Here is a 24,774-nt window from a genome sequence, read left to right on the forward strand (position 1 = left end):
GGAAGGAGGGAGGAGGGAAGAAAGGACAGGAAGGAAGCAAGGAAGAGAGAGGTAGATGGGGGGAGAGGGAAAGAAGGAAGAAAATGGGAAAAATAAAGTTCTCTAGCTGACTAGTTTTAAAACATCGCTACGGATCACCATCAGAGGAGGCGAACACACTATGTCATCTTCTTGACGCTGAGCACCAGTGACTTCCTTTCTGGGAAGGCCGGGGTTACTACCTGGGGCTTGCAGAGCGCTGAGCCCCGCAGGGCCCCACGTGGTTCGCTCTAAGAGGCGGCCTGGCGCACCCCTCCGGGCGTGGCGGGCGGTCCGCGGAGGAGGGGCAGGAGGCCCGCGGGCGCTCTCCCGGGCGCCCGGGCCACAGCCGGAGCGGGCGGCGGGCATGGCGGAGGCGCGGCCGGGGCCGGCGGGGCTGCAACTCAGCGCGCTGCCCGACCACTCGCCGCTGCTGCAGCCCAGCCTGGCCGAGCTGCGGCGCCGGACCAGGACGGCGGGCGCTCCGCTGGCCGGGCGGCTGCTCAGCGACGCCTTCCTGCTGCGGTTTCTACGCGCCCGCGACTTCGATCTGGACCTGGCCTGGCGGGTAAGGGGACCTTCCCGCCGAGCCCCACCCGGGTGACGCGCCGGGAAGCCGAGGCTGGGCCGGGACTGCGGCCGATCCCTCGGCGGGACCCGTGCCGGGGGCGGGGTGGCGGAGGCGGTGTAACCTCGGCGAGGACGCGCCCTGGGCGCACCGGGCGGTGGCAGCGGGTGTCCTAAGTCCCGCGCTGGTCCTTCCAGTTTCTCCAGGGTCGTGGAAACCTTTAAAAAAACTGGCGCCTTGTGGGGTGAGGGCCTATTTGACCCCAAGCGGTGAAATTCTGCACTTGGATGAATCTCCCGAACCTATAAAGTTTTTCGGAAATGCCTTACTCTCCGCGGAAGAGCAGCAGAGATAAAAGATAATGACCTCTGAGATATGGGACGCCTAGATTTATTTCATCTCAGCAGATAACTCGACGTGTGCTGGTAGAAATGAAATCGCCAGGAAAACTGAAGATCTGAAGCCAAATTCTAGCAAGAGTATTGGTAATTTAGTAATACTCAAGTCAAGGCACTAAAGCGGTGCTCAGTATCTTCAGCGGAAGGCTCGGGATGAGACTTCTTTGTCTTTCCAGCTGTGATACACCGGGTTGAGAGCAGGGTGGTGGGAAGACAGAACTCAGAAAGGGGTGTGACCTTGAGTTCTGTCACTTTGGACTCAGCATCCACATCTGTTAAGTAACGGCGAAAAGGCCTCCAGCGATGGCTGGTTTCCAGGTCTGATCATTGACTGGTTTAACAGAACAGGACGTACCCAGCACAGTGAGCGCTCAGCAGTTGAACTTGATGGAGCCCTTTCTCCAAGCTTCTGGCTCACCCACAGCGAGCTGGGAGGCAGAGAAGTGTTACAGTGCAGCGTCCCAGGGATCTCAGTATGGGGATTTTTGCTATTGATAACTAATTTTTAATTGAAAAGTAGTAAGTACAGATGCTTTTATTTTAATCCACAAATAGTAGGCAATGCAAAGTAAGTTCCTAAAAGTATCTTTCTAAAGTACAAAATCCCTCACCCCAGACCTTAGTTTACAAACCATCTACCCAGTCACATTTGCGTTTACCTACCTCTTACCTGTCCAGGTAGAATACAGTCACACAAGCATATGTAGGCTTCCCAAGTGGCCCTAGTGGTAAAGAACCCGCCTGGCAATGCAGAAGATGAAAAAGACCTGGGTTAGATCCCTGGGTCAGGAAGATACTCTGGAAAAGGGAATGACTACCCACTCCAGTATTCTTGGAAAATCCCGTGGACAGAGGGAGCAACCTAGTGAGCTACAGTCCATGTGGTCACAAAGAGTTGGACACAATAGAGTGACTAACACTTTTCAAGCATATGTATGTGTTTTACATTTTGCCTTTTTAACCTAACTTAAAAAACAGAGACATTACTTTGCCAACAAAGGTCTGTCTAGACAAGGCTCTGGTTTTTCCAGTAGTCATGTGAGAGATGGATGTGAGAGTTGGGCTATAAAGAAAGCTGAGCACCGAAGAATTGATGCTTTTGAACTGTGGTGCTGGAGAAGACTCTTGAGAGTGCCTTGGACTGCAAGGAAATCCATCCAGTCCATCCTAAAGGAAATCAGTACTGAATATTCATTTGAAGGTCTGATGTTGAAGCTGAAACTCCAATACTTTGGCCATCTGAAGAGCTGACTCATTGGAAAAGACCCTGATGCTGGGAAAGATTGAAGGTGGGAGGAGAAGGGGATGAGAGAGGATGAGATGGTTGGATGGCATCACCGACTCAATGGACATGAGTTTGAGTAAACTCCGGGAGTTGGTGATGGACAGGGAGGCCTGGCATGCTGCAGTCCATGGGGTCGCAGAGTTGGACATGACTGAGCAACTGAACTGAACTGAATCTAACTTATCTTAGAGATCACCCTATTTCAGCATGTGTGTTATTCTTTTTGGGGCTGTGTACTATTTCGTTGTCTCAGTTTATTCTGTTAAAATGTATTACCCGTCTCCTGTATTGGACATAGGATTTGTCATCAGACATTGGCAGTGCTGTCATGCACATGCTGTTCATTTCTCCATTCAATGGTTACTTTTTGAATTCCTACAGTTTGCTTGGCAGTTCACAAAAGACAGAAACCGAGACAAATGGGGCTTCTTCCATCACCAACTGGTTATGACAGTATGTGCCTGTCATTGTATAAAAATAGGAAAATCATTACAAGATAAGTTCAAAACTTGCACAGTTGATGTGCTATGTGCATTCTCAATGTTGATGAATAAACCAGTTGTCCTCCAAACTGTTTGCATTATTTTATCACGTCTATATTACGTAGAGGTGTCTTTCCTCATGTTATCACCTGCTGTATCATCAAACTTTATGATCCGTGTGTCAAGCTGCTAGGTGCAAAACTGATTCCCATTATTATTATAATATGCATTTGTTTAATTATAAATGAGGTTAATCATCTTTCATATAGTTAACATTTTAAAATTCCTTTCTAATTAACTGCTTGTTTTGCTATTTGTTTTCTTCCACTTCAGCAGCAGCAGCAGCAGCAGCAGCTTACATAAAATACAAAACATCTTATTCATAAAATATCTTCATGTATTAAATAGGCCGTTGTCCTAGTTTCCGTCTTTTGACATTGTTAGTGCTATTTTCTTTCTGTGAAGAATTTTAAAGTTTTTATGTCACCAAATATATTGATTTCATTGCTCTGTGATTGCTTCTAGTTTCATAAGCTCTTCTGCAGAATTTTCTCTAGTAATTTATGGCTTCACTTTTTTATGTTGGGGTTGTTGATCTACTGGGCTTTAGTTTGACCTTGGGAATGAAATAGGAGCCTACCTATTTCCTCTGTTTGTCAGATGGCTACCTAGGTGTCCTGATATTTACTCACCCGCTACTAAATATGAAGAAACAATCTAAGTTTCCATGAAAAGTATAGTTCAAATGGTACATTAAACATGTATAGTAGCTAGCAATTAAAAGTGTATGATTTACAGATTTCATTTTGGTTGCATTAAAAAAATAATTTTATTTATTTATTTATTTTTGGCTGTGCTGGTTCTTCATTGCTGTGTGGGCTTTTCTCTAGTTTTGGGAAGAGGGGGCCACTCTCCAGTTGCAGTGTGTGGGCTTCTCACTGCGATGGCTTCTCTTGTTCTGGAGCACGGGCTTTAGGGCCCTCAGGCTTCAGTAGTCGCAGGGCAAGGGCTCAGTATGCTCAACTCCCATGCTTTAGAGTACAGGCTCGATAGTTGTAGCACACGGGCTTAGTAGCTCTGCAGCATGTGGGATCTTCCTGGACCAGGGATCAAACCTGTGTCTCCTGCACTGGCAGGTGGATTCTTTACCACTGAGCTACCAGGGAAGCCCTCATTTTGGTTGCTTTTTAAAAGTAACATCTAAATAGATGATGAAATAAAATTATCTCCCGCCTCTGAGTTATGTTTTTCCCATATTGTTTATTTTCCTGAATTGTTTTCATTGCATCATGTCCTTGAGGAACTGGCTAACTGGACCTTGTCCAAATTGACTGGAAAGGAATCAAGTTTCTGTGAACTCTTTGTCCTATTTTTCTGCCAACTTGAAAGAAAAGAGGGTTAGAGTGTGAAACTATTTCTTCATATTCCTCCACAAAAGCAGTTAATTCAATTCACATTGCTTCATTTAAAATATAAAAGCTGTATAATTTTAGTGTTTGAAGAAAACAAGTTTTAATGAAGTTTCTCATTATTCTAGTTTTTGTATTTGAAGTTATAACAAATTAGTGATTATTTAGAATTCTAAAACTTCTAGAGTGCCAGTTACTTTAGTGAGTAACATTTGTGTGGATTATCTCTTTATTTTCCTATTTTAGAAGAAACTGAGGCATAAAGGGTAAGTAACTTGTTCAGAATTGCAGCTCTTGAGTGGTAGAGCAAGAATTTGAACTTGAGTTGAACTCAGGGGATCCTGTACTCTTAAGTGCACTATATTTTCCCCATGTGTTTGAAACAACCAGCTGTTAACCTCTGTCTGTCTTGTATATTCTTGTGAATTCTTGTCTTTCACAAGTGAATATTCCTCTTTATATTTTTGTTCCATGTGATATGACTTTTTATTCTTTAATTATTTTTATAGTTTTCCCAAGACTTCAAAGTGTTCAGAATTCCACTGACTCTCCCTACTAATTTCCCACTAAATGCAGCTTCTTTTTTTTAATTTTATTTTTTTTAATATTAATTAATTTATTTTAATTGGAGGCTAACTACTTTACAATATTGTAGTGGTTTTTGCCCTACATTGGCATGAATCAGCCATGGGTGTACATGTGTTCCCCATCCTGACCCCCCCTCCCATCTCTCTCCCCATCCCATCCCTCAGGGTCATCCCAGTGCACCACCCCTGAGCACCCTGTGTCATGCATTGAACCTGGACTGGCGATGTTTGCCATATGATAATATACATGTTTCAGTGCTATTCTCTCAAATCATCCTACCCTTGCTTTCTCCCAGAGTCCAAAAGACTGTTCTTTATATCTGTGTTTCTTTTGCTGTCTCGCATATAAGGTCATTGTTACCACTGTTCTACATTCCATATATATGTGTTAGTATACTGTATTGGTGTTTTTCTTTCTGACTTACTTCACTGTATAATAGGCTCCAGTTTCATCCACCTCATTAGAACTAATTAAAATGCATTCTTTTTTAATGGCTGAGTAATATTCCATCATGTATATGTACCACAGCTTTCTTATCCATTCGTCTGCTGATGGACATCTAGGTTGCTTCCATGTCCTGGCTATTGTAAACAGTGCTGCGATGAACACTGGGGTACATGTGTCTCTTTCACTTCTGGTTTCCTCGGTGTGTATGCCCAGCAGTGGGATTGCTGGGTTGTATGGCAGTTCTATTTCCAGTTTTTTAAGGAATCTCCACACTGTTCTCCATAGTGGCTGTACTAGTTTGCATTCCCAGCAATAGTGTAAGAGGGTTCTCTTTTTTCCACACCCTCTCCAGCATTTATTGTTTGTAGACTTTTTGATAGCAGCCATTCTGAATTGTGTGAGATGGTACCTCATTGTGGTTTTGATTTGCATTTCTCTAATAATGAGTGATGTTGAGCATCTTTTCATGTGTTTGTTAGCCATCTGTACGTCTTCTTTGGAGAAATGTCCGTTTAGTTCTTTGGCCCATTTTTTTGATTGGGTCGTTTATTTTTCTGAAGTTGAGCTGCAGGAGCTGCTTGTATACTTTGGAGATTAATTCTTGTGAGTTGCTTCATTTGGTATTATTTTCTCCCATTCTGAAGGCTGTCTTTTCACCTTGCTTATAGTTTCCTTTGTTGTGCAAAAGCTTTTAAGTTTAATTAGGGCCCATTTGTTTATTTTTGCTTTTATTTCCATTACTCTGGGAGGTGGATCATAGAGGATCCTGCTGTGATTTATGTCAGAGAGTGTTTTGCCTATGTTTTCCTCTAGGAGTTTTATCATTTCTGGTCTTACGTTTAGATCTTTAATCCACTTTGAGCTTATTTTTGTGTATGGTGTTAGAAAGTGTTCTAGTTTCATTCTTTTACAAGAGGTTGACCAGTTTTCCCAGCACCACTTGTTAAAGAGATTGTCTTTTCTCCGTTGTATATTCTTGCCTCCTTTGTCAAAGATAAGGTGTCCATAGGTGTGTGGATTTACCTCTGGGCTTTTTATTTTGTTCCATTGATCTATATTTCTGTCTTTGTGCCAGTACCCTACTGTCTTGATGACTGTAGCTTTGTAGTAGAGTCTGAAGTCAGGCAAGTTGATTCCTCCAGTTCCATTCTTCTTTCTCAAGATTGCTTTGGCTATTTGAGGTTTTTTGTATTTCCATACAAATTGTGAAATAATTTTTTCTAGTTCTCTGAAAAATACTGTTGGTAGCTTGATAGGGAAATGGCAACCCACTCCAGTGTTCTTGCCTGGAGAATCCCAGGGACGGCGGAACCTGGTGGGCTGCCGTCTATGGGGTCGCACAGAGTCAGACACGACTGAAGCGACTTAGCAGCAGCAGCAGCAGCAGCAGCAGCTTGATAGGGATTGCATTGAATCTATAGTTTGCTTTGGGTAGTATACTCATTTTCACTATATTGATTCTTCCAATCCAAGAACATTTCTCCATCTATTTGTGTCATCTTTGATTTTTTTCATCAGTGTTTTATAGTTTTCTATATTTAGGTCTTTTGTTTCTTTAGGTAGATTTATTCCTAAGTATTTTATTCTTTTTGTTGCAATGGTGAATAGAATTGTTTCCTTAATTTCTCTTTCTGTTTTCTCATTGTTAGTGTATAGGAATGCAAGGGATTTCTGTGTGTTAATTTTATATCCTGCAACTTTACTATATTCATTGATTAGCTCTAGTAACTTTCTGGTGGAGTCTTTAGGGTTTTCTATGTAGAGGATCATGTTATCTGCAAACAGTGAGAGTTTTATTCTTCTTTTCCAATCTGGATTCCTTTTATTTCTTTTTCTTCTCTGACTGCTGTGCCTAAAACTTCCTAAACATTGCCTAAAATGTTGAATAGTAGTGGTGAGAGTGGGCACTCTTCTCTTGTTCCTGACTTTAAGGGACATGCTTTCAAATTTTCACCATTGAGGATAGTGTTTTTTCTGTGGGTTTATCATGTATAGCTTTTATTATGTTGAAGTATGTTCCTTCTATTCCTGCTTTCTGGAGGCTTTTTATCATAAATGCATGTTGAATTTTGTCAAAGGTTTTCTCTGCATCTATTGAGATAATCATATGGTTTTTGTTTTTCAATCTGTTAATGTGGTGTAGCACATTGATTGATTTGCGGATATTATAGAATTCTTGCATCCCTGGGGTAAAGCCCACTTGGTCATGAAGTATGATTTTTTAAATATGTTGTTGGATTCTGTATGCTAGAATTTTGTTAAGGATTTCTGTGTCTATGTTCATCAGTGTTATTGGCCTATAGGTTTCTTTTTTGTGTCATCTTTGTCTGGTTTTGGTATTAGGGTGATGATGGCTTCATAAAATGAGGTTGGCAGTTTACCTTCCTCTGCAATTTTCAGGAAGAGTTTGAGTAGGATAGGTGTCAGCTCTTCTCTAAATTTTTAGTAGAATTCAGCTGTGAAGCTGTCTGGTGCCGGACTTTTGTTTGCTGGAAGAATTCTGATTACAGTTATGATTTCTGTACTTGTGATGGGTCTATTAAGATTTTCTATTTCTTCCTGGTTCAGTTTTAGGAAGTTATACTTTTCTGAGAATTTGTCCATTTCTTCCAAGTTGTCCATTTTTTGGGCATATAGTTGCTGATAGTAGTCTCTTATGATCCTTTGTATTTCTGTGTTGTCTGTTGTGATTTCTCCATTTTCATTTCTGATTTTGTTGATTTGATTCTTCTCCATTTTCTTCTTGATGAGTCTGGCTAATGGTTTGTCTATTTTATTTATCTTCTCAAAGAACCTGCTTTTAGCTTTGTTGATTTTTGCTATGGTCTCCTTTGTTTCTTTTTCATTTATTTCTGCCCTAACTTTTATGATTTCTTTCCTTCTACTAACCCTAGTATTCTTCATTTCTTCCTTTTCTAGTTGCTTTAAGTGTAGAGTTAAGTTATTTATTTGATTTTTTTCTTGTTTCTTGAGGTAAGCTTGTGTTGCTATGAACCTTCCCCTAGCACTGCTTTTACTGAGTCCCATAGGTTTTGGGTTGTTGTGTTTTCACTTTAATTCATTTCTATGCATATTTTGATTTCTTTTTCAATTTCTTCTGTGATTTGTTGGTTTTTCAGAAGCTTGTTGTTAGCCTCCATATGCTTCTATTTTTAATATTTTTTTCCCTGTAGTTTACATCTAATCTTACTGCATTGTGATCAGAAAAGATGCTTGGAATGATTTCATTTTTTTTTTTAAATTTATCAAGGCTAGATTTATGGCCCAGGATGTGATCTATCCTGGAGAAGGTTCTGTGTGCACTTGAGAAAAAGGTGAAATTCTATGTTTTGTGGTGAAATGTCCTATAGATATCAATTAGGTCGAAGCAGTCCATTGTATCATTTAAAGTTTGTGTTTCCTTGCTAATTTTCTGTTTAGTTGATCTATCCATAGGTGTGAGTGGTGTATTAAAGTCTCCCACTATTATTGTGTTACTGTTAATTTCCCCTTTCTTACTTGTTAGCATTTGCCTTACATATTGCAATGCTTCTGTGTTGGGTGCATAAATATTTATAATTATTATATCTTCTTCTTGGATTGATCCTTTGATCATTATGTAGTGTCCTTCTTTGTCTCTTTTCACAGCCTTTATTTCAAAGTCTATTTTATCTGATATGAGTATTGCCAGTCCTGCTTTCTTTTGGTCTCCATTTGTGTGAAATATCTTTTTCCAACTCTTCACTTTCAGTCTGTATGTTTCCCTTATTTTGAGGTGGGTCTCTTGTAGACAGCATAAACAGGGGTCTTGTTTTTGTATCCATTCAGCCAGTCTTTATCTTTTGGTTGGGGCATTCAACCCATTTACATTTAAGGTAATTATTGATAAGTATGATCCTGTTGCCATTTACTTTGTTGTTTTGGGTTCGAGTTTATACACCTTTTCTGTGTTTCCTGTCTAGAGAAGATCCTTTAGCATTTGTTGACGAGCTGGTTTGGTGGTGGTGAATTTTCTTAGCTTTTGCTTGTCTGTAAAGCTTTTGATTTCCCCTTCATATTTTATTTATTTTTTTTAAAACAGAGAGTCAGTCACCTCTGTGCCCCTAGAGACTGCACCCCAGTCGGGAAGATGGTGCACGTGGTGGCTTGGCTCTGGGTGAAGAGGTGAGGACCCCATGGGGCGTGCGGGTGCGGGGGCACTGCGTGTAGGTGCGTGACTGTGCGAGAGAGTGGCCCTGAGGTGGCCTGCCGGGCGAGGGGGCGCAGGAAGCCCCCGTGGGCCAGGCGCGGGCGTGTGCGAGGCGTGGGCACTCGCCTCCCCTTCATATTTGAATGAGATCTTTGCTGGGTACAGTAATCTGGGTTGTAGGTTTTCCTCTTTCATCACTTTTAAGTATGTCCTGCCATTCCCTTCTGGCCTGAAGAGTTTCTATTGAAAGATCAGCTTTTAATCCCCTTGTGTGTTATTTGTTGTTTTTCCCTTGCTGCTTTTAATATTTGTTCTTTGTGTTTGATCTTTTTAATTTCATTAATAGGTGTCTTGGGGTGTTTTGCCTTGGGGTGTTTTATTCTGTTTGGGACTCTCTGAGTTTCTTGGACTTGGGTGGCTATTTCCTTCCCCATTTTAGGGACGTTTTCAACTATTATCTCCTCGAGTATTTTCTCATGGCCTTTCTTTTTGTCTTCTTCTTCTGGGACTCCTATGATTCGAATGTTGGGGCATTTGACATTGTCCCAGATGTCTCTGAGGTTGTCCTCATTTCTTTTAATTCTTTTTTCCTCTCTGTTTTATTTATTTCTATCATTCTATCTTCTACCTCACTTATCCTATCTTCTGCCTCCGTTATTCTACTGTTGGTTCCCTCCAGAGTGTTTTTGATCTCAGTTATTGCATTATTCACTATATATTGAATCTTTTTTATTTCTTCTAGGTCTTTGTTAAACTGTTCTTTCATCTTCTCAATCCTTGTCTCTGGACTATTTGTCTGTAACTCCATTTTGTTTTCAAGATTTTGGATCAATTTTATTATCATTATTCTGAATTCTTTTTCAGGTAGACTCCCTATCTCCTCCTCTTTTCTTTGGTTTGTTTGGCATTTATCATGTTCCTTTACCTGCTGAATATTTCTGTGCTTTTTCATCTTGTTTGGATTGCTGTGTTTGGGGTGGCCTTTCTGTGTGCTGGAAGTTTATGGTTCCTCTTTATTGTGGAGGTTCCTCCCTGTGGGTGGGGTTGGACGAGTGGCTTGTCAAGGTTTCCTGATTAGGGAATCTTGCATCGTGTTCTGGTGGGTGGAGCTGGATCTCTTCTCTCTGGAGTACAATGAAGTGTCCAGTAGTGAGCTTTGAGGTGTCTATGGGATTGGTGTGACTTTGGGCAGCCTGTATATTAATGCTCAGGGCTATGTTCCTGCATTGCTGGAGAATTAGCGTGTTATGTCTTGCTCTGGAACTTATTGGCTCTTGGGTGGAGCTTGGTTTCAGTGTAGATATGGAGGCTTTTGGATGAGTTCTTGTCGATTAATCTTCCCTGGAGTCGGGAGTTTTCTGGTGTTCTCAAGTTTTGGATTTAAGCCTCCTGCCTCTGGTTTTCAGTCTTATTCTTACAGTAGCCTCAAGACTTCTCCATCCATACCACACTGATGATAAAGCATCTAGGTTAATGGAGAAAGATTTTCCACAGTGAGGGACACCCAGAGAGATTCACAGAGTTACACAGAGAAGAGAAGAGGGAGGAAGGAGACAGAGGTGGCCAGGAGGATAAAAGGGGGAATCAAAAGGAGAGAGACAGATCCAGCCAGTAATCAGTTCCCTAAGTGTTCTCCACAGCCCTGAACACACAAAGAGAGTCACAGAGTTGGGCAGAGAAGAGAAGGGGGAGGGAGGAGATAGAGGCGACCTGGGGGAGAAAAAGAAGAGTCCAAAGGGGGAGAGAGCAATCAGGCCAGTGATCTCACTCCCAAGTAAAAATGGGTACTGAAGATTTGATTCTTAAAGGTAAAAGATTGATAACAAATACCAAAAAGCAAAAATTAAAAATCTAGAGGTTAGACTCTCAAAAATACAATATTAAAAAAACAAAACAAAAATCACAAAAATTATAAAAAATATGTATGAAATTTGCTTTAAAAATAGGGTCTTTTTTTTTTTTTTGCAAGGTAATAGTAGGTTATAACGGAGAAGGCAATGGAACCCCACTCCAGTACTCTTGCCTGGAAAATCCCATGGATGGAGGAGCCTGGTGGGCTGCAGTCCATGGGGTTGCTAAGAATCAGACATGACTGAGCAGCTTCACTTTCACTTTTCACTTTCATGCATTGGAGAAGGAAATGGCAACCCACTCCAGCGTTCTTGCCTGGAGAATCCCAGGGACGGGGGAGCCTGGCCGGCTGCCATCTATGGGGTCACACAGAGTCGGACATGACTGAAGTGACTTAGCAGCAGCAGCAGTAGGTTATAAAAATGAAAATTAAAGGAGTAATAAAAACTTAAAAATAAAAAAAATTTTAATGATAATAGTAAAATATATCTAGGAATTTCTCTGGAGCTGTTGCTGGCAGTGTGGAGTCAGTTCAGTTTCAGATAGTTCTGTGTTACAGCTTATACTTCCTCTTGAGGTCTATATGCCCCTTCCAATGTAGTCTGTGCTAACTACAGGGTTTTAGTCTGTCGCACCTGTCACTTCGAAGTGGTTCCCTCTGTTTATTTTGGCTTCTTCTGTTTGCAGATCTCTTCAATGTCTAATTTCCACCCTGACACAAGGGGGTGAAGGTGGTCACTTATTTAGGCTCACTTGTTCAGTTGTGCTGTGGGGAGGGAGGAACACTGCAAACAAATACCACTGGTGTATGGGGAGTGCTCACAGTGTCTGGGCCACACTGGGTTTGCCCCTGCTCATGGAGTGTGTGCTTTCCTGGTCTACACTGCTCAGGCTCCAGGTTGTTCTGCAGGGATATTGTTGAAAGCGGGCCCTGGGTTGCGTGCACTTCCCAGGTCTAAGCTGCTCAGGTTCAGGTTCTCGGGTACTCCACAAACGCACAGACTCCATTGGGCCTGCGTTTTGTGCCCTTCCCAGGTTCGAGCAGCTCAGGTGATCAGGCGCTTGGTGAGCACACACTCCCTAGGTGGGCGGTGTATCTTATCACCTCCCCGGTGCCAGTTGCTTGGTTTCCTGGGTGTTTAGTGGGAGCGCTGTCTCAGGTGTGCCATGTGTCTCCTCTGGGGAGCTGATCTCTGGCTGTGATGTCCTGGCGGATGTCCACCGTCCGGGATCCCAGGAAGACTTGGTTAGCAACTTGGGAGCCTGCTCACAGTTTGCTAGAGGATGCCGTCTCTGGGGCCAAGTTTGCCCTTGCCTTCCCACTCTGGCTGTCGCTTGCCTGCCTCTCTGCCTTCCGGTGGGGATGGGCCAGTCCACAGCCGGCTAGCTCTCCTCTGGCATTCGCTCAGTCCTTTGTTCTGTGAGCGAGCCCGCCAGTGCCTTAGGTTAGAACTTTTTGCAGGAAACTTCTCTCTCTCTCTCTTTTTCTTTTTCTCTCTGGCTATCCCACAGTGTGAGAGTTGGACTGTGAAGAAAGCTGATCGCCGAAGAATCGATGCTTTTGAACTGTGGTGTTGGAGAAGACTCTTGAGAGTCCCTTATACTGCAAGGAGATCCAACCAGTCCATTCTAAAGGAGATCAATCCTGGATGTTCATTGGAGGGACTGATGCTAAAGCTGAAACTCCAATACTTTGGCCACCTCATGAGACGAGTTGACTCACTGGAAAAGACTCTGATGCTGGGAAAGGTTGGGGGCGGGAGGAGAAGGGGACGACGGAGAATGAGATGGCTGGATGGCATCACCGACTCTGTGGACATGAGTTTGAGTGTACTCCGGGAGTTGGTGATGGACAGGGAGGCCTGGCGTGCTGTGATTCATGGGGTCGCGGAGAGTCGGACACGACTGAGCGACTGAACTGAACTGAACTGAACTGATCCCACAGTGTGGATTGCTGTTGCAGTTAGCTCCCTCAGATTGTCCTCAGGGCATTCGGGCCTGGTCCTTACCTTAAGCAATGCAGCCCCGCCCCTCCCTGTCCAGCCCCCGCTTGCTGGTGGCTGACGCGAGCGTCCGGGCTACTTCTCCACTGGGAGTTGTGGTTAGGTGTGTAATCTGTGGGTTTTATATATTTGTTTTCTCCTTCCAGTTATGTTGCCCTCTGAGATTCCAAAACTCTGCACAGATCTGCAGGTGAGAGGGTTTCCTGGTGTTTGGAAACTTCTCTTTCATGACTCCCTCCCTGGGACGGGTCTCTGTCCCTAACTCTTTTGTCTCTCTTTTTATCTTTTATATTTTGTCCTACATCCTTTCAAAGACAATGTGCTGCCTTTCTGGGTGCCTGGTGTCCTCCGCCAGCATTCAGAAGTTGTTTTGTGGAATCTGCTCAGTGTTCAAATAATCTTTCGATGAATTTATGGGGGAGAAAGTGGTCTCCCCGTCCTATTCCTCTGCCATCTTAGGGCCACCCCCTAAATAGAGCTTTTTTTGTAAAGTTTACCTTATCAAGAGTCAGTTTCAGACTCCACTCTGCTCCTGATAGTTACTGCCCTCCCATTAATGTGTAATTTCTTTGAACTTTAGTATTCCTACCCACAAAATGGGGTAACCATAGTTACCGCTCAGAATCGTCATGAGCAAGAATTGAAATGGCGCTATTAAATCCTAGAAAAGTGGCATAAAGATGGTTAAATTTTATTTGAAAGTATGTACTTTGTTATGAAGCATGGTTACGATGAACTGTAGCTTTTTATACTTATTTATTGCTAATGGTGGTACAAAACAGGTGCCTTTTGGGAATGAATATTCACTTGCAGATGGTTTTTTTGTTGCTGTGGACTTTATGTGATTTGTTGCATAATTGCTCAGTAGCAGTTTACATCATTTTATGTAATTTATTTATGTAAGCTGGACCTTTGAATTCATCAGTGAAAAGGTAATAATCAAGGATCCAGGTATAGAGCTGTCAGTTTGCAAAAATTAAGTGTCAAAAATATGAGGGTGATTTGTACATCTTCCAACACATCTGGTTTAATCATATATTTATGTATTCTTTCACTCAATACATGTACCTATTTCCTGAGTGCCCAGCATTCTGCAGAGATCAATGAGCCGAAGAACCCACCCCTCTTACTTAAAAGATCCCTTTTAATAAAGCTATAATTTTTTATTATTCCATGGGAAAATAAACATTTCTTTTTTAAAAAACATTGCTTTATTTTTGGCTTTGCCCCATCTTTGTTGCTACATGCGGGCTTTCTCTAGTTGTGGTAGGTGAGGCCTGCTCTTCTTTGTGGGGCATGGGCTTCTCTTCGAGGTGCTTCTCTTATGGAGCACGGGCTCTAAGTGCACGGGCTTCAGTATTTGCAGCACAAGGGCTCAGTAGTTGTGGCTCTTGGGCTTAGTCGCTCCACGGCATGCAGAATCTTCCCAGACCGGGATCGAACCTGTGTCCCCTGCATTGGCAGGTGGATTCCTATCCACTACGCCACCAGGGAAGTTCAAATTGTTATTTCTTTATTGGAGCTCCTATGGTGATTCTAGTGTTTTGCTTGAGTCAAAGTTTAAAGAACTATTTTAGATCCGAGGGAAGTATCAAAAAAGTGATGAACATTGAAGATGCTGTTAACACTTATTCCCATGCCCACTAAGACAGGAGGAGGAAAAGAAATTCATCTTGTGCATAGAATGAATGCATTACAAATTCAGTTCAATCCAACAAGCCCAAGGTGAAACTCTCATTTCTTCATCCAAAAGGGCACCGTCTTCCCCAGAAGTCACCTCGGGGCTATACCCTTCCTTCTAAAGATGCCACTGTTGTCACAGATCATTTGGAATTGTCCCCTCAGGCAACTGTCTGGAATGCTTGTCTGGGGCAGTTCACTGACTACCTAAAAGATCACTATCAGATCTTGAATCCATGAAAAAAAAAATTTAAAAAAAGGTAGAAAGACAAAAAAAAAAAAAAAAAGAAAGAATGAATGCATTAGGATCTACAATGTGTCTTTTGTTCTTTCTGCGTTTGGAAACTGCTTTTTAGGTCACCAATTATTTCTTTGTTGGCAAATTTACTGATTTTTTCCCTTTCTAACCTCTCTGTTGCATTTAACTCTTACTCCAATACTTTGGCCACCTCATGTGAAGAGTTGACTCACTGGAAAAGACTCTGATGCTGGGAGGGATTGGGAGCCGGAGGAGAAGGGGACGGCAGAGAATGAGATGCCTGGATGGCATCACCGACTCTATGGACATGAGTTTGAGTGAACTCCGGGAGTTGGTGATGGACAGGGAGGCCTGGCGAGCTGTGATTCATGGGGTCGCAAAGGTCGGACACGACTGAGTGACTGAACTGAACTGAACATTAAGGGAAGTTTATTAAATACAAACATGACAGAGTGAGAGAAAGAAAGAGGGGAAAACAGAGAGAAGCAGAGCAAAAAGATGCCGTTTCCCTCCCATCTGTGCATCATGGCACCAGTTCTCCTGTGGTGCAACCAGATTCTCTTTTCCTCCAGTCATTCCCAGCCATTGACATACCCCCAAGGCTTGGAATTTCACTCTTCAGTTGGTTTTTTAAACTTGTAGGTTCTCCTCCAGATCGTTGCTACTTTGTGAATATAGTTATCATGTTTATTCCAATGACTCAAAACCAAAATTTGTCCTTTCCTATGATCTGAACTTTGGTTCCACATTGCTAATAGATCTCTCATGAAGAGATGTATTGAAATATAGTACATTTTAAATGTGTAATTTGAGGTAAGTATTCTCCACAATGGACACCCCAGATGGCAGTAGTAGTAAAAAACCCTGCCCTGCCCCTGCCCCCACCACAATGCAAGAGACAGACACAGCAGACTCTGATCCCTGGGTGAGGAAGATTCCCTGGAGGAGCAAATGGCAACCCACTCCAGTATTCTTGCCTAGGAAATCCCATGGACAAAAGAGCCTGGCAGGCTACAGTCCATGGGGTTGCAAAGAGTTGGACGTGACTGAAGTGACTTAGCATGCATGCACATGGTGTCTGGATCCCAAAAAGCAAAAAAAGAGGCTTCTTACCCTAGCACAGTATCACTTCTGTCAAAGGGAGATGAGAGGCCAGCTCAGCTTCGAGAGGAAGGAATCAATGGACTCCACCACCTGGTGGAATTGGGACATATGTACACTGGATGGAGGGCATTTAAAAATATTTATTTATTTATTTTTGACTGTACCATGGAGCTTATGAGATTAGTTCCCTACCAGGGATCAACCAGAGCCCCCTGCACTGGAAGCATGGAGTCTTAACCAGTGGACCACCAGGGAAGTCCCCAAAGGAAGGCATTGTTGACAGCTGTCTTTGGGAGTCTCTTTACAATAAGAAACAAACAAAAATTCCTCTACTTTGAGTTTGTGACTAATTCCTATCACCCAAGATCTTGGATGAAAAGTGCTTTTAGTTTTTGCAGCTAAATAGATACCCCAGGTTAAAATCCTGTCATAATAGATTTTGTGATCTAGAGATCTTTTTTTTTTTTTATTGGAGGCTAATTATTTTACAATATTATATTGGTTGGTTTTGCCATACATTGACATGAATCCACCCCGGGTGTATATGAGTTCCCCTTTCTGAACCCTCCTCCCACCTCCCTCCTCTCCTTATCCTTTCTCTGGGTTATCCCCGCATACCAGCACTGAGCATCCTGTATCATGCATTGACCCTGAACTGGCAATTTGTTTCACATAGGATAATATACATGTTTCAATGCCATTCTCCCAAATCATCCCACCCTCACTCTCTCCCACAGAGTCCCAAAGTCTGTTCTACACATCTGTGTCTCTTTTGCTGTCTCGTATACAGGGTTATCATTTCCACCTTTCTAAATTCCACATATATGCGTTAGTATACTGTATTGGTATTTTTCTTTCTGGCTTACTTCACTCTGTATAATAGGCTCCAGTTTCATCCACCTCATTAGAACTGATTCAAATGCATTCTATTTATTGGCTGAGTAATTCTCCATTGTGTATATGTACCAAAGCTTTCTTATCCATTCGTCTGCAGATGGACATCTAGGTTGCTTCCATGTCCTGGCTATTATAAACAGTGCTGCGATGAACATTGGAGTACATGTGTCTCTTTCAATTCTGGTTTCCTCGGTGTGTATGCCCAGGAGTGCGATTGCTGGATCATATGGCATTTCTATTTCCAGTTTTTTAGGAATCTCCACACTGTTATCCATAGTGGCTGTACTAGTTTCATTCCCACCAACAGTGTAAGAGGGTTCCTTTCTCTCCACACCCTCTCCAGTATTTATTGCATGTAGACTTTTGGATAGCAGCCATTCTGACTGGTGTGAAATGGTATCTCATTGTGGTTTTGATTTGAATTTCTCTGATTATGAGTGATGTTGACATTTTTTCATGTGTTAGCCATCTGTATGTCTTCTTTGGAGAAATGTCTGTTTAGTTCTTTGGCCCATTATTTGATCGGGTCATTTATTTTTCTGGAATTGAGCTGCAGGTGCTGCTTGTATATTTTGGAGATTAATCCTTTATCAGTTGTTTCGTTTGCTATTATTTTCTCCCATTCTGAAGGCTGTCTTTTCACCTTGCTTATAGTTTCCTTTGCTGTGCAGAAGCTTTTAATTTTAATTAGGTCCCATTTGTTTAATTTTGCTTTTATTTCCAATATTCTAGGAGGTGGGTCATGGAGGATCCTGCTGTGATTTATGTTGGAGAGTGTTTTGCCTATGTTCTCCTCTAGGAATTTTATAGTTTCTGGTCTTACATTTAGATCTTTAATCCATTTTGAGTTTATTTTTGTGTATGGTGTTAGGAAGTGTTCTAGTTTCATTCTTTTACAAGTGGCTGACCACTTTTCCAGCACCACTTTTAAAGAGACCATCTTTTCCCCGTTTTATATTCTTGCCTCCTTTGTCAAAGATAAGGTGTCCATAGGTGCGTGGATTTATCTCTGGGCTTTCTATTTTGTTCCATTGATCTATATTTCTGTCTTTATGCCAGTACCATACTGTCTTGATGACGGTGGCTTTGTAGTAGAGCCTGAAGTCTGGCAGGTTAATTCCCCCAGTTCCATTCTTCTTCCTCAAGATTGCTTTGGCTATTCGAGGTTTTTTGTATTTCCATACAAATTGTGAGATTATTTGTTCTAGCTCTGTGAAAAATATCGTTGGTAGCTTGATAGGAATTGCATTGAATGTATAAATTACTTTGGGTAGTATACTCATTTTCACAATATTTATTCTTCCAATCCATGAACATGGTATATTTCTCCATCTATTAGTATCCTCTTTGATTACTTTCACCAGTATTTTATAGTTCTCTATGTACAGGTCTTTTGTTTCTTTAGGTAGATATATTCCTAAGTATTTTATACTTTTTGTTGCAACAGTGAATGGAATAGTTTCCTTAAATTCTCTTTCTATTTTCTCATTATTAGTGTATAGGAATGCAAGGGATTTCTGTGTTTTGATTTTATATCCTGCAACTTTACTGTATTCATTGATTAGCTCTAGTAGTTTTTTGGTAGAGTCTTTAGGGTTTTCTGTGTAGAGGATCATGTCATCAGCGAACAGTGAAAGTTTTACTTCTTCTTTTCCAATTTGTATTTCTTTTATGTCTTTCTCTGCTCTGATTGCTGTGACCAAAACTTCCAGAACTATGTTGAATAGTAGTGGTGAGAGTGGGCACCCTTGTCTTGTTCCTGACTTTAGGGGAAATGCTTTCAGTTTTTCACTGTTGAGGATAATGTTTGCTGTGGGTTTGTCATATATAGCTTTTATTATGTTGAGGTATGTCCCTTCTATTCCCACTTTCTGGAGGGTTTTTATCATAAATGGATGTTGAATTTTGTCGAAGGCTTTCTCTGCATCTATTAAGATAATCATATGATTTTTATTTTTCAGTTTTTAATGTGGTGTATTACATTGATTGATTTGCGGATATTGAAGAATCCTTGCATTCCTGGGATAAAGCCTACTTGGTCATGATGTATGATCTTCTTAATGTGTTTTTGGATTCTGATTGTTAGAATTTTGTTAAGGATTTTTGCATCTATGTTCATCAGTGATATTGGCCTGTAGTTTTCTTTTTTTGTGGGATCTTTACCCGGTTTTGGGATTAGGGTGATGGTGGCCTCATAGAATGAGTTTGGAAGTTTCCCTTCCTCAGCAATTTTCTGGAAGAGTTTGAGTAGAATAGGTGTTAGCTCTCCTCTAAATTTTTGGTAGAATTCAGCTGTGAAGCCATCTGGACCTGGGCTTTTGTTTGCTGGAAGATTTTTTATTACAGCTTCTATTTCCATGCTTCTGATGGGTCTGTTAAGATTTTCTATTTCTTCCTGGTTCAGTTTTGGAAAGTTGTACTTTTCTAAGAATTTGTCCATTTCTTCCAAGTTGTCCATTTTATTGCCATATAATTGCTGGTAGTATTCTCTCTAATGGAGAGGGAAATGGCAACCCACTCCAGTGTTCTTGCCTGGAGAATCCCAGGGACGGGGGAGCCTGGTGGGCTTCCGTCTATGGGGTCGCACAGAGTCGGACACGACTGAAGCGACTTAGCAGCAGCAGCAGCAGCAGTATTCTCTAATGATCCTTTGTATTTCTGTGTTGTCGGTTGTGATCTCTCCATTTTCATTTCTAATTTTATTGATTTGATTTTTCTACCTTTGTTTCTTGATGAGTCTGGCTAGTGGTTTGTCAATTTTATTTACCCTCTCAAAGAACCAGCTTTTGGCTTTGTTGATTTTTGCTATGGTCTCTTTTGTTTCTTTTGCGTTTATCTCTGCCCTAATTTTTAAGATTTCTTTCCTTCTGCTAACCTGAGGTTCTTCATTTCTTCCTTTTCTAGTTTCTTTAGGTGTAGAGTTAGGTTATTTAGTTGTCTTTTTTCTTGTTTCTTGAGGTGTGCCTATATTGCTCTGAACCTTCCCCTTAGCACTGCTTTTACAGTGTCCCAGAGGTTTTGGGTTGTTGTGTTTTCATTTTCATTCATTTCTATGCATATTTTGATTTCTCTTTTGATTACTTCTATGATTTGCTCATTATTCAGCAGCGTGTTGTTCAGCCTCCATATGTTGGCATTTTTAATAGTCTTTCTCCCATAATTGAGATCTAATCTTACTGCATTGTGGTCAGAAAAGATGCTTGGATTGATTTCAATTTTTTTGAATTTACCAAGGCTAGATTTATGGCCCAGGATGTGATCTATCCTGGAAAAGGTTCCGTGTGCACTTGAGAAAAAGGTGAAATTCATTGTTTTGGGGTGAAATGTCCTATAGATATCTATTAGGTCTAACTGGTCTATTTTATCATTTAAAGTTTGTGTTTCCTTGTTAATTTTCTGTTTAGTTGATCTATCCATAGATGTGAGTGGGGTATTAAAATCTCCCACTATTATTGCATTGTTGTTAATTTCCCCTGTCATACTTCTTAGTAATTGTCTTACATATTGCGGTGCTCCTATGTTGGGTGCATAAATATTTATAATTGTTATATCTTCTTCTTGGATTGATCCTTTGATCATTATGTAGTTTCCTTCTTTGTCTCTTTTCACAGCCTTTGTTTTAAAGTCTATTTTATCTGATATGAGTATTGCTACTCCTGCTTTCTTTTGGTCTATATTCGCGTGGAATATCTTTTTCGAGCCCTTCACTTTCAGTCTGTATGTGTCCCTCATTTTGAGGTGGGTCTCTTTTAGACAACATATATGGGGGTCTTGTTTTTGTATCCATTCAGCCAGCCTTTGTATTTTGGTTGGTGCATTCAACTCATTTACGTTTAAGGTAATTATTGATAAGTATGTCAATCCTGGGTGTTCATTGGAAGGACTGATGCTGAAACTGAAACTCCAATACTTTGGCCACTCATGCAACGAGTTGACTCACTTGAAAAGACTCTGATGCTGGGAGAGATTGGGGGCAGGAGGAGATGGGGACGACAGAGAATGAGATGGATGGATGGCATCACCAACTCATTGGACATGAGTTTCACTGAACTCTGGGAGCTGGTGATGGACAGGGAGGCCTGGCGTGCTGTGGTTCATGGGTTCCAAAGAGTCGGACACGACTGAGCTTCTGAACTGAACTGAACTGATGATCCCGTTGCCATTTTCTTTATTGTTTTGGGTTCGAGTTTATACACCCTTTCTGTGTTTCCTGTCTAGAGAAGATCGTTTAGCATTTGTTGGAGAGCTGGTTTGATGATACTGAATTCTCTCAGTTTTTGCTTGTCGGTAAAGCTTTTGATTTCCCCTTCATATTTGAATGAGATCCTTGCTGAGTACAGTAATCTGGGCTGTAGGTTATTTTCTTTCATCACTTTAAGTATGTCTTGCCATCCCCTCCTGGCCTGAAGAGTTTCTGTTGAAAGATCAGCTGTTATCCTTATGGGGATCCCCTTGTGTGTTATTTGCTGCTTTCCCTTGCTGCTTTTAATATTTGTTCTTTGTGTTTGATCTTTGTTAATTTGATTAATATGTGTCTAGGAGTATTTCGCCTTGGGTTTATCCTGTTAGGGACTCTCTGGGTTTCTTGGACTTGGGTGATTATTTCTTTCCCCATTTTAGGGAAGTTTTCAACTATTATCTCCTCAGGTATTATCTCATGGTCTTTCTTTTTGTCTTCTTCTTCTGGGACTCCTATGATTCGAATGTTGGAGCGTTTAACATTGTCCCAGAGGTCTCTAATATTGTCCTCATTTCTTTTAATTCGTTTTTCTTTTTTCCTCTCTGTTTCATTTATTTCTACAATTCTATCTTCTAGTTCGCTTATCCTGTCTTCTGCCTCTGTTATTCTACTGTTTGTTCCCTTCAGAGTGTTTCTGATCTCATCTATGGCATTATTCCTTGTATATTGACTCTTTTTTATTTCTTCTAAGTCCTTATTAAACCTTTCTTCCATCTTCTCAATCCTTTTCTCCAGGTTATTTATCTGTAACTCCATTTTGCTTTCAAGATTTGAATCATTTTCACCATCAAAATTCAAAATTCTTTATCAGGTATATTCCCTATATCATCCTCTTTTGTTTGTGTTGGTGGGCATTTATCTTGTTCCTTTACTTGCTGGGTATTTCTCTGCCTCTTGATCTTGCTTATATTGCTTTGTTTGGGGTGGCCTTTCCCTCTTCTGGCCGTTTGTGGAGTTCTCTTAATTATGTAGTTTCCTCGTTGTGTGTGGGGTTGGATGGGTGACTTGTCAAGGTTCCCTGGTTATGGAAGTTTGTGTTGGTGTTCTGGTGGGTGGAGCTGGATTTCTTCTCTCTGGAGTGCAATGAAGTGTCCAGTAATGAGTTATGAGATGTCACTGGGTTTGGAGTGACTTTGGGCTGCCTGTATATTGAAGCTCAGGGCTATTTTCCTGTGTTGCTGGAGAATTTGTGTGGTATGTCTTGCTCTGGAACTTGTTGACCCTTTGGTGGTGCTTGGTTTTAGTGTAGGTGTGGAGGCGTTTGATGAGCTCCTATCGATTAATGTTCGCTGGAGTCAGGAGTTCTCTGGTGTTCTCAGGATTTGGGCTTTTAAGCCTCTTGCCTCTGGTTTTTGGTCTTATTCTTGGAGTAGCCTCTAGACTTCTCTATCTGTCACTTCCAAGGTGGTCCCTGTGTTTTAGCTTCTGTTTGCTGGTCTCTTCAGTGTCCAATTTCCGCCCTGATCCTAGGGGCCTGGTGGACACTTTTTAAGGCTCAGTTGTTCGGTCCTGTTCTGGGAAGGGAGGAACGCTGCAGACAAATATCTCTGGTGTCTGTGGGGAGTGCTCGCAGCCTCTCAGCCACACTGGGTTTGCCTCCTCTCACAGCGCGTGTGTTGTCCCAGTCTACACTGCACAGGCTTTAGGTTGCTCTGCTGGGAACTGTCCAAGGCCGGCACTGGGTTGTATGCACTTCCCAGGTCTGAGTGGCTCAAGTTCAGTTTCTTGGGTACTCCACAAAGGCGCAGACTTGCTTGGACCTGTGTTTTGTGCCTTCCCCGTTCAGAGCAGCTCAGGTGACCAGGTGTTTGGTGAGCATGGTCGCTGTGACTTATCGCCTCCCTGGTCCCTGCCACTCGGTTTTCTGGGTGTACAACTGGCGCATCTTCTCAGGTGGATATCGACCAGCCGGAGCCCAAGAAGTCTTGATTAGCAACGAAGCCTGCCTGCAGTTTGGTATCGGATGACTTTCTGGGGCCACGGTTGCCCCCTCCAGCTCTGGCTGCGCTCCCCTGCCTGTCTCGGCGGGGGATGGGGGATGGGCCGACCGCAGCCGGCTCGCTCTGCTCAGTCCTTTGTTTTGTGAGCGGGGCTGGTGGAGTCTTAAGTTAGGGCTTTCTGCCTTTTTGCGGGGAAGCTATCCCACAGTCTGCTTTGCTATCCCCAGTTCTCTCAGATTGCCCTCATTGCATTCAAGCCCAGTCCTTTCTCTAAGCAGTTCAGCCGGCTCCTCCCTGCCCAGCCCCCGCTTGGTAATGGCGAATGCGGACGTCTGCGCTGCTTCTCCACTGGGAGTTACTGTTTGGCGGGTAATCTGTGGGTTTTAATTATTTCTTTCTTTTCCTCCTGGTTATGTGGCCCTCTGAGGTTCCAAGGCTCACCACAGACTCGCCAGTGAGAGTGTTTCCTGGTGTTTGGAAACTTCTCTCTTTTTAAAGCCTCCGTTCCCAGGACAGAGCTCTGTCCCTCCCTCTTTTGTCTCTCTTTTTATCTTTTATATTTTTTCCTACCTCCTTTTGAAGACATTGGGCTGCTTTTCTCGGTGCCTGATGTCCTCTGCCAGCATTCAGAAGTTGTTTTGTGGACTTTACTCCGCATTCAAATGTTCTCTTGATGAATTTGTGGGGGAGAGAGTGGTCTTGCCGTCCTATTCCTCTGCCATCTTGTTCCCTCCCTCCTGATCTAGAGATCTATTAGCTTGGCAAGGGCCCTACCTGATGCCAAGACTTTCCCATCACTCAGGCTTACCATGTATGCTATCTGTAAACAATTTTTATTTTATTTTTTAGTTACTGAAAAACTACTTTAAGTGGAGAGCAGAATGTCCAGAAATAAGTGCAGATCTCCATCCTAGAAGCATCCTTGGCCTCCTGAAGGCGGGCTACGTCGGTGTCCTGAAAGCCCGAGACCCCACCGGCAGCAAAGTTCTGATTTACAGAATTGGTAAGTCACACACGTCTCCTCTTTTCTGTTTTTCTTGACTGCCATATCAGAAGCTTCCGTGAGTTTATATTGAAGGGTTTAGCTTTTTAACTTTTAACCTGGGTTTTGTTGTTGCTTAGTCATTAGGTCACTAAGTCATTAAGCAGGTCTCTCTTGGTGGCTCAGTGGTACAGAATCTGCCTGCTAACTCAGGAGGCATGGTTTTGACCCCTGGTCTGGGAAGATGCCTCAGGCCTTGGAGCAACTAAGTCCATGTGTCACGACTACTGAACCTGTGCCCTTGAGCCCGGGAGATGCAACTGCTGAGCTTATGTGGTGTCCCAATTACTGAATCCCAAAAGCTCTAGAGCCTGTGCTCCGCAACAGGAGGAGCCACCCTAGCGAGAAGCCCACACGTCACAACTAGAGAGCAGCCCCTACTCACCACAACTGCA

The 24,774-nt window shown here is 42.3% G+C and overlaps 1 protein-coding gene across 2 annotated transcripts in view; it reads left to right on the forward strand.

The window, feature by feature from the left end:
• The first annotated feature begins 258 nt into the window (after positions 1-258).
• Positions 259-24,774, forward strand: part of TTPA (alpha tocopherol transfer protein) — a 38,918-nt gene continuing 14,402 nt past the window's right edge. Inside the window, exons 1-2 of one of the 2 annotated variants that reach the window (XM_088844453.1) lie at positions 259-586; positions 24,187-24,340. In XM_088844453.1, coding sequence (XP_088700579.1) covers positions 386-586; positions 24,187-24,340 — 355 coding nt within the window. In that variant the 5' untranslated portion in view covers positions 259-385. The remainder of the gene's footprint in view (positions 587-24,186; positions 24,341-24,774) is intronic. The other variant, XM_055431716.2, reaches the window with a different exon arrangement.

Source organism: Moschus berezovskii, chromosome 16, assembly GCF_049115385.1.
Source record: "Moschus berezovskii isolate FMDL1 chromosome 16, NW_MosBer_1.0, whole genome shotgun sequence".
In the NCBI taxonomy this organism is placed as follows: domain Eukaryota; kingdom Metazoa; phylum Chordata; class Mammalia; order Artiodactyla; family Moschidae; genus Moschus; species Moschus berezovskii.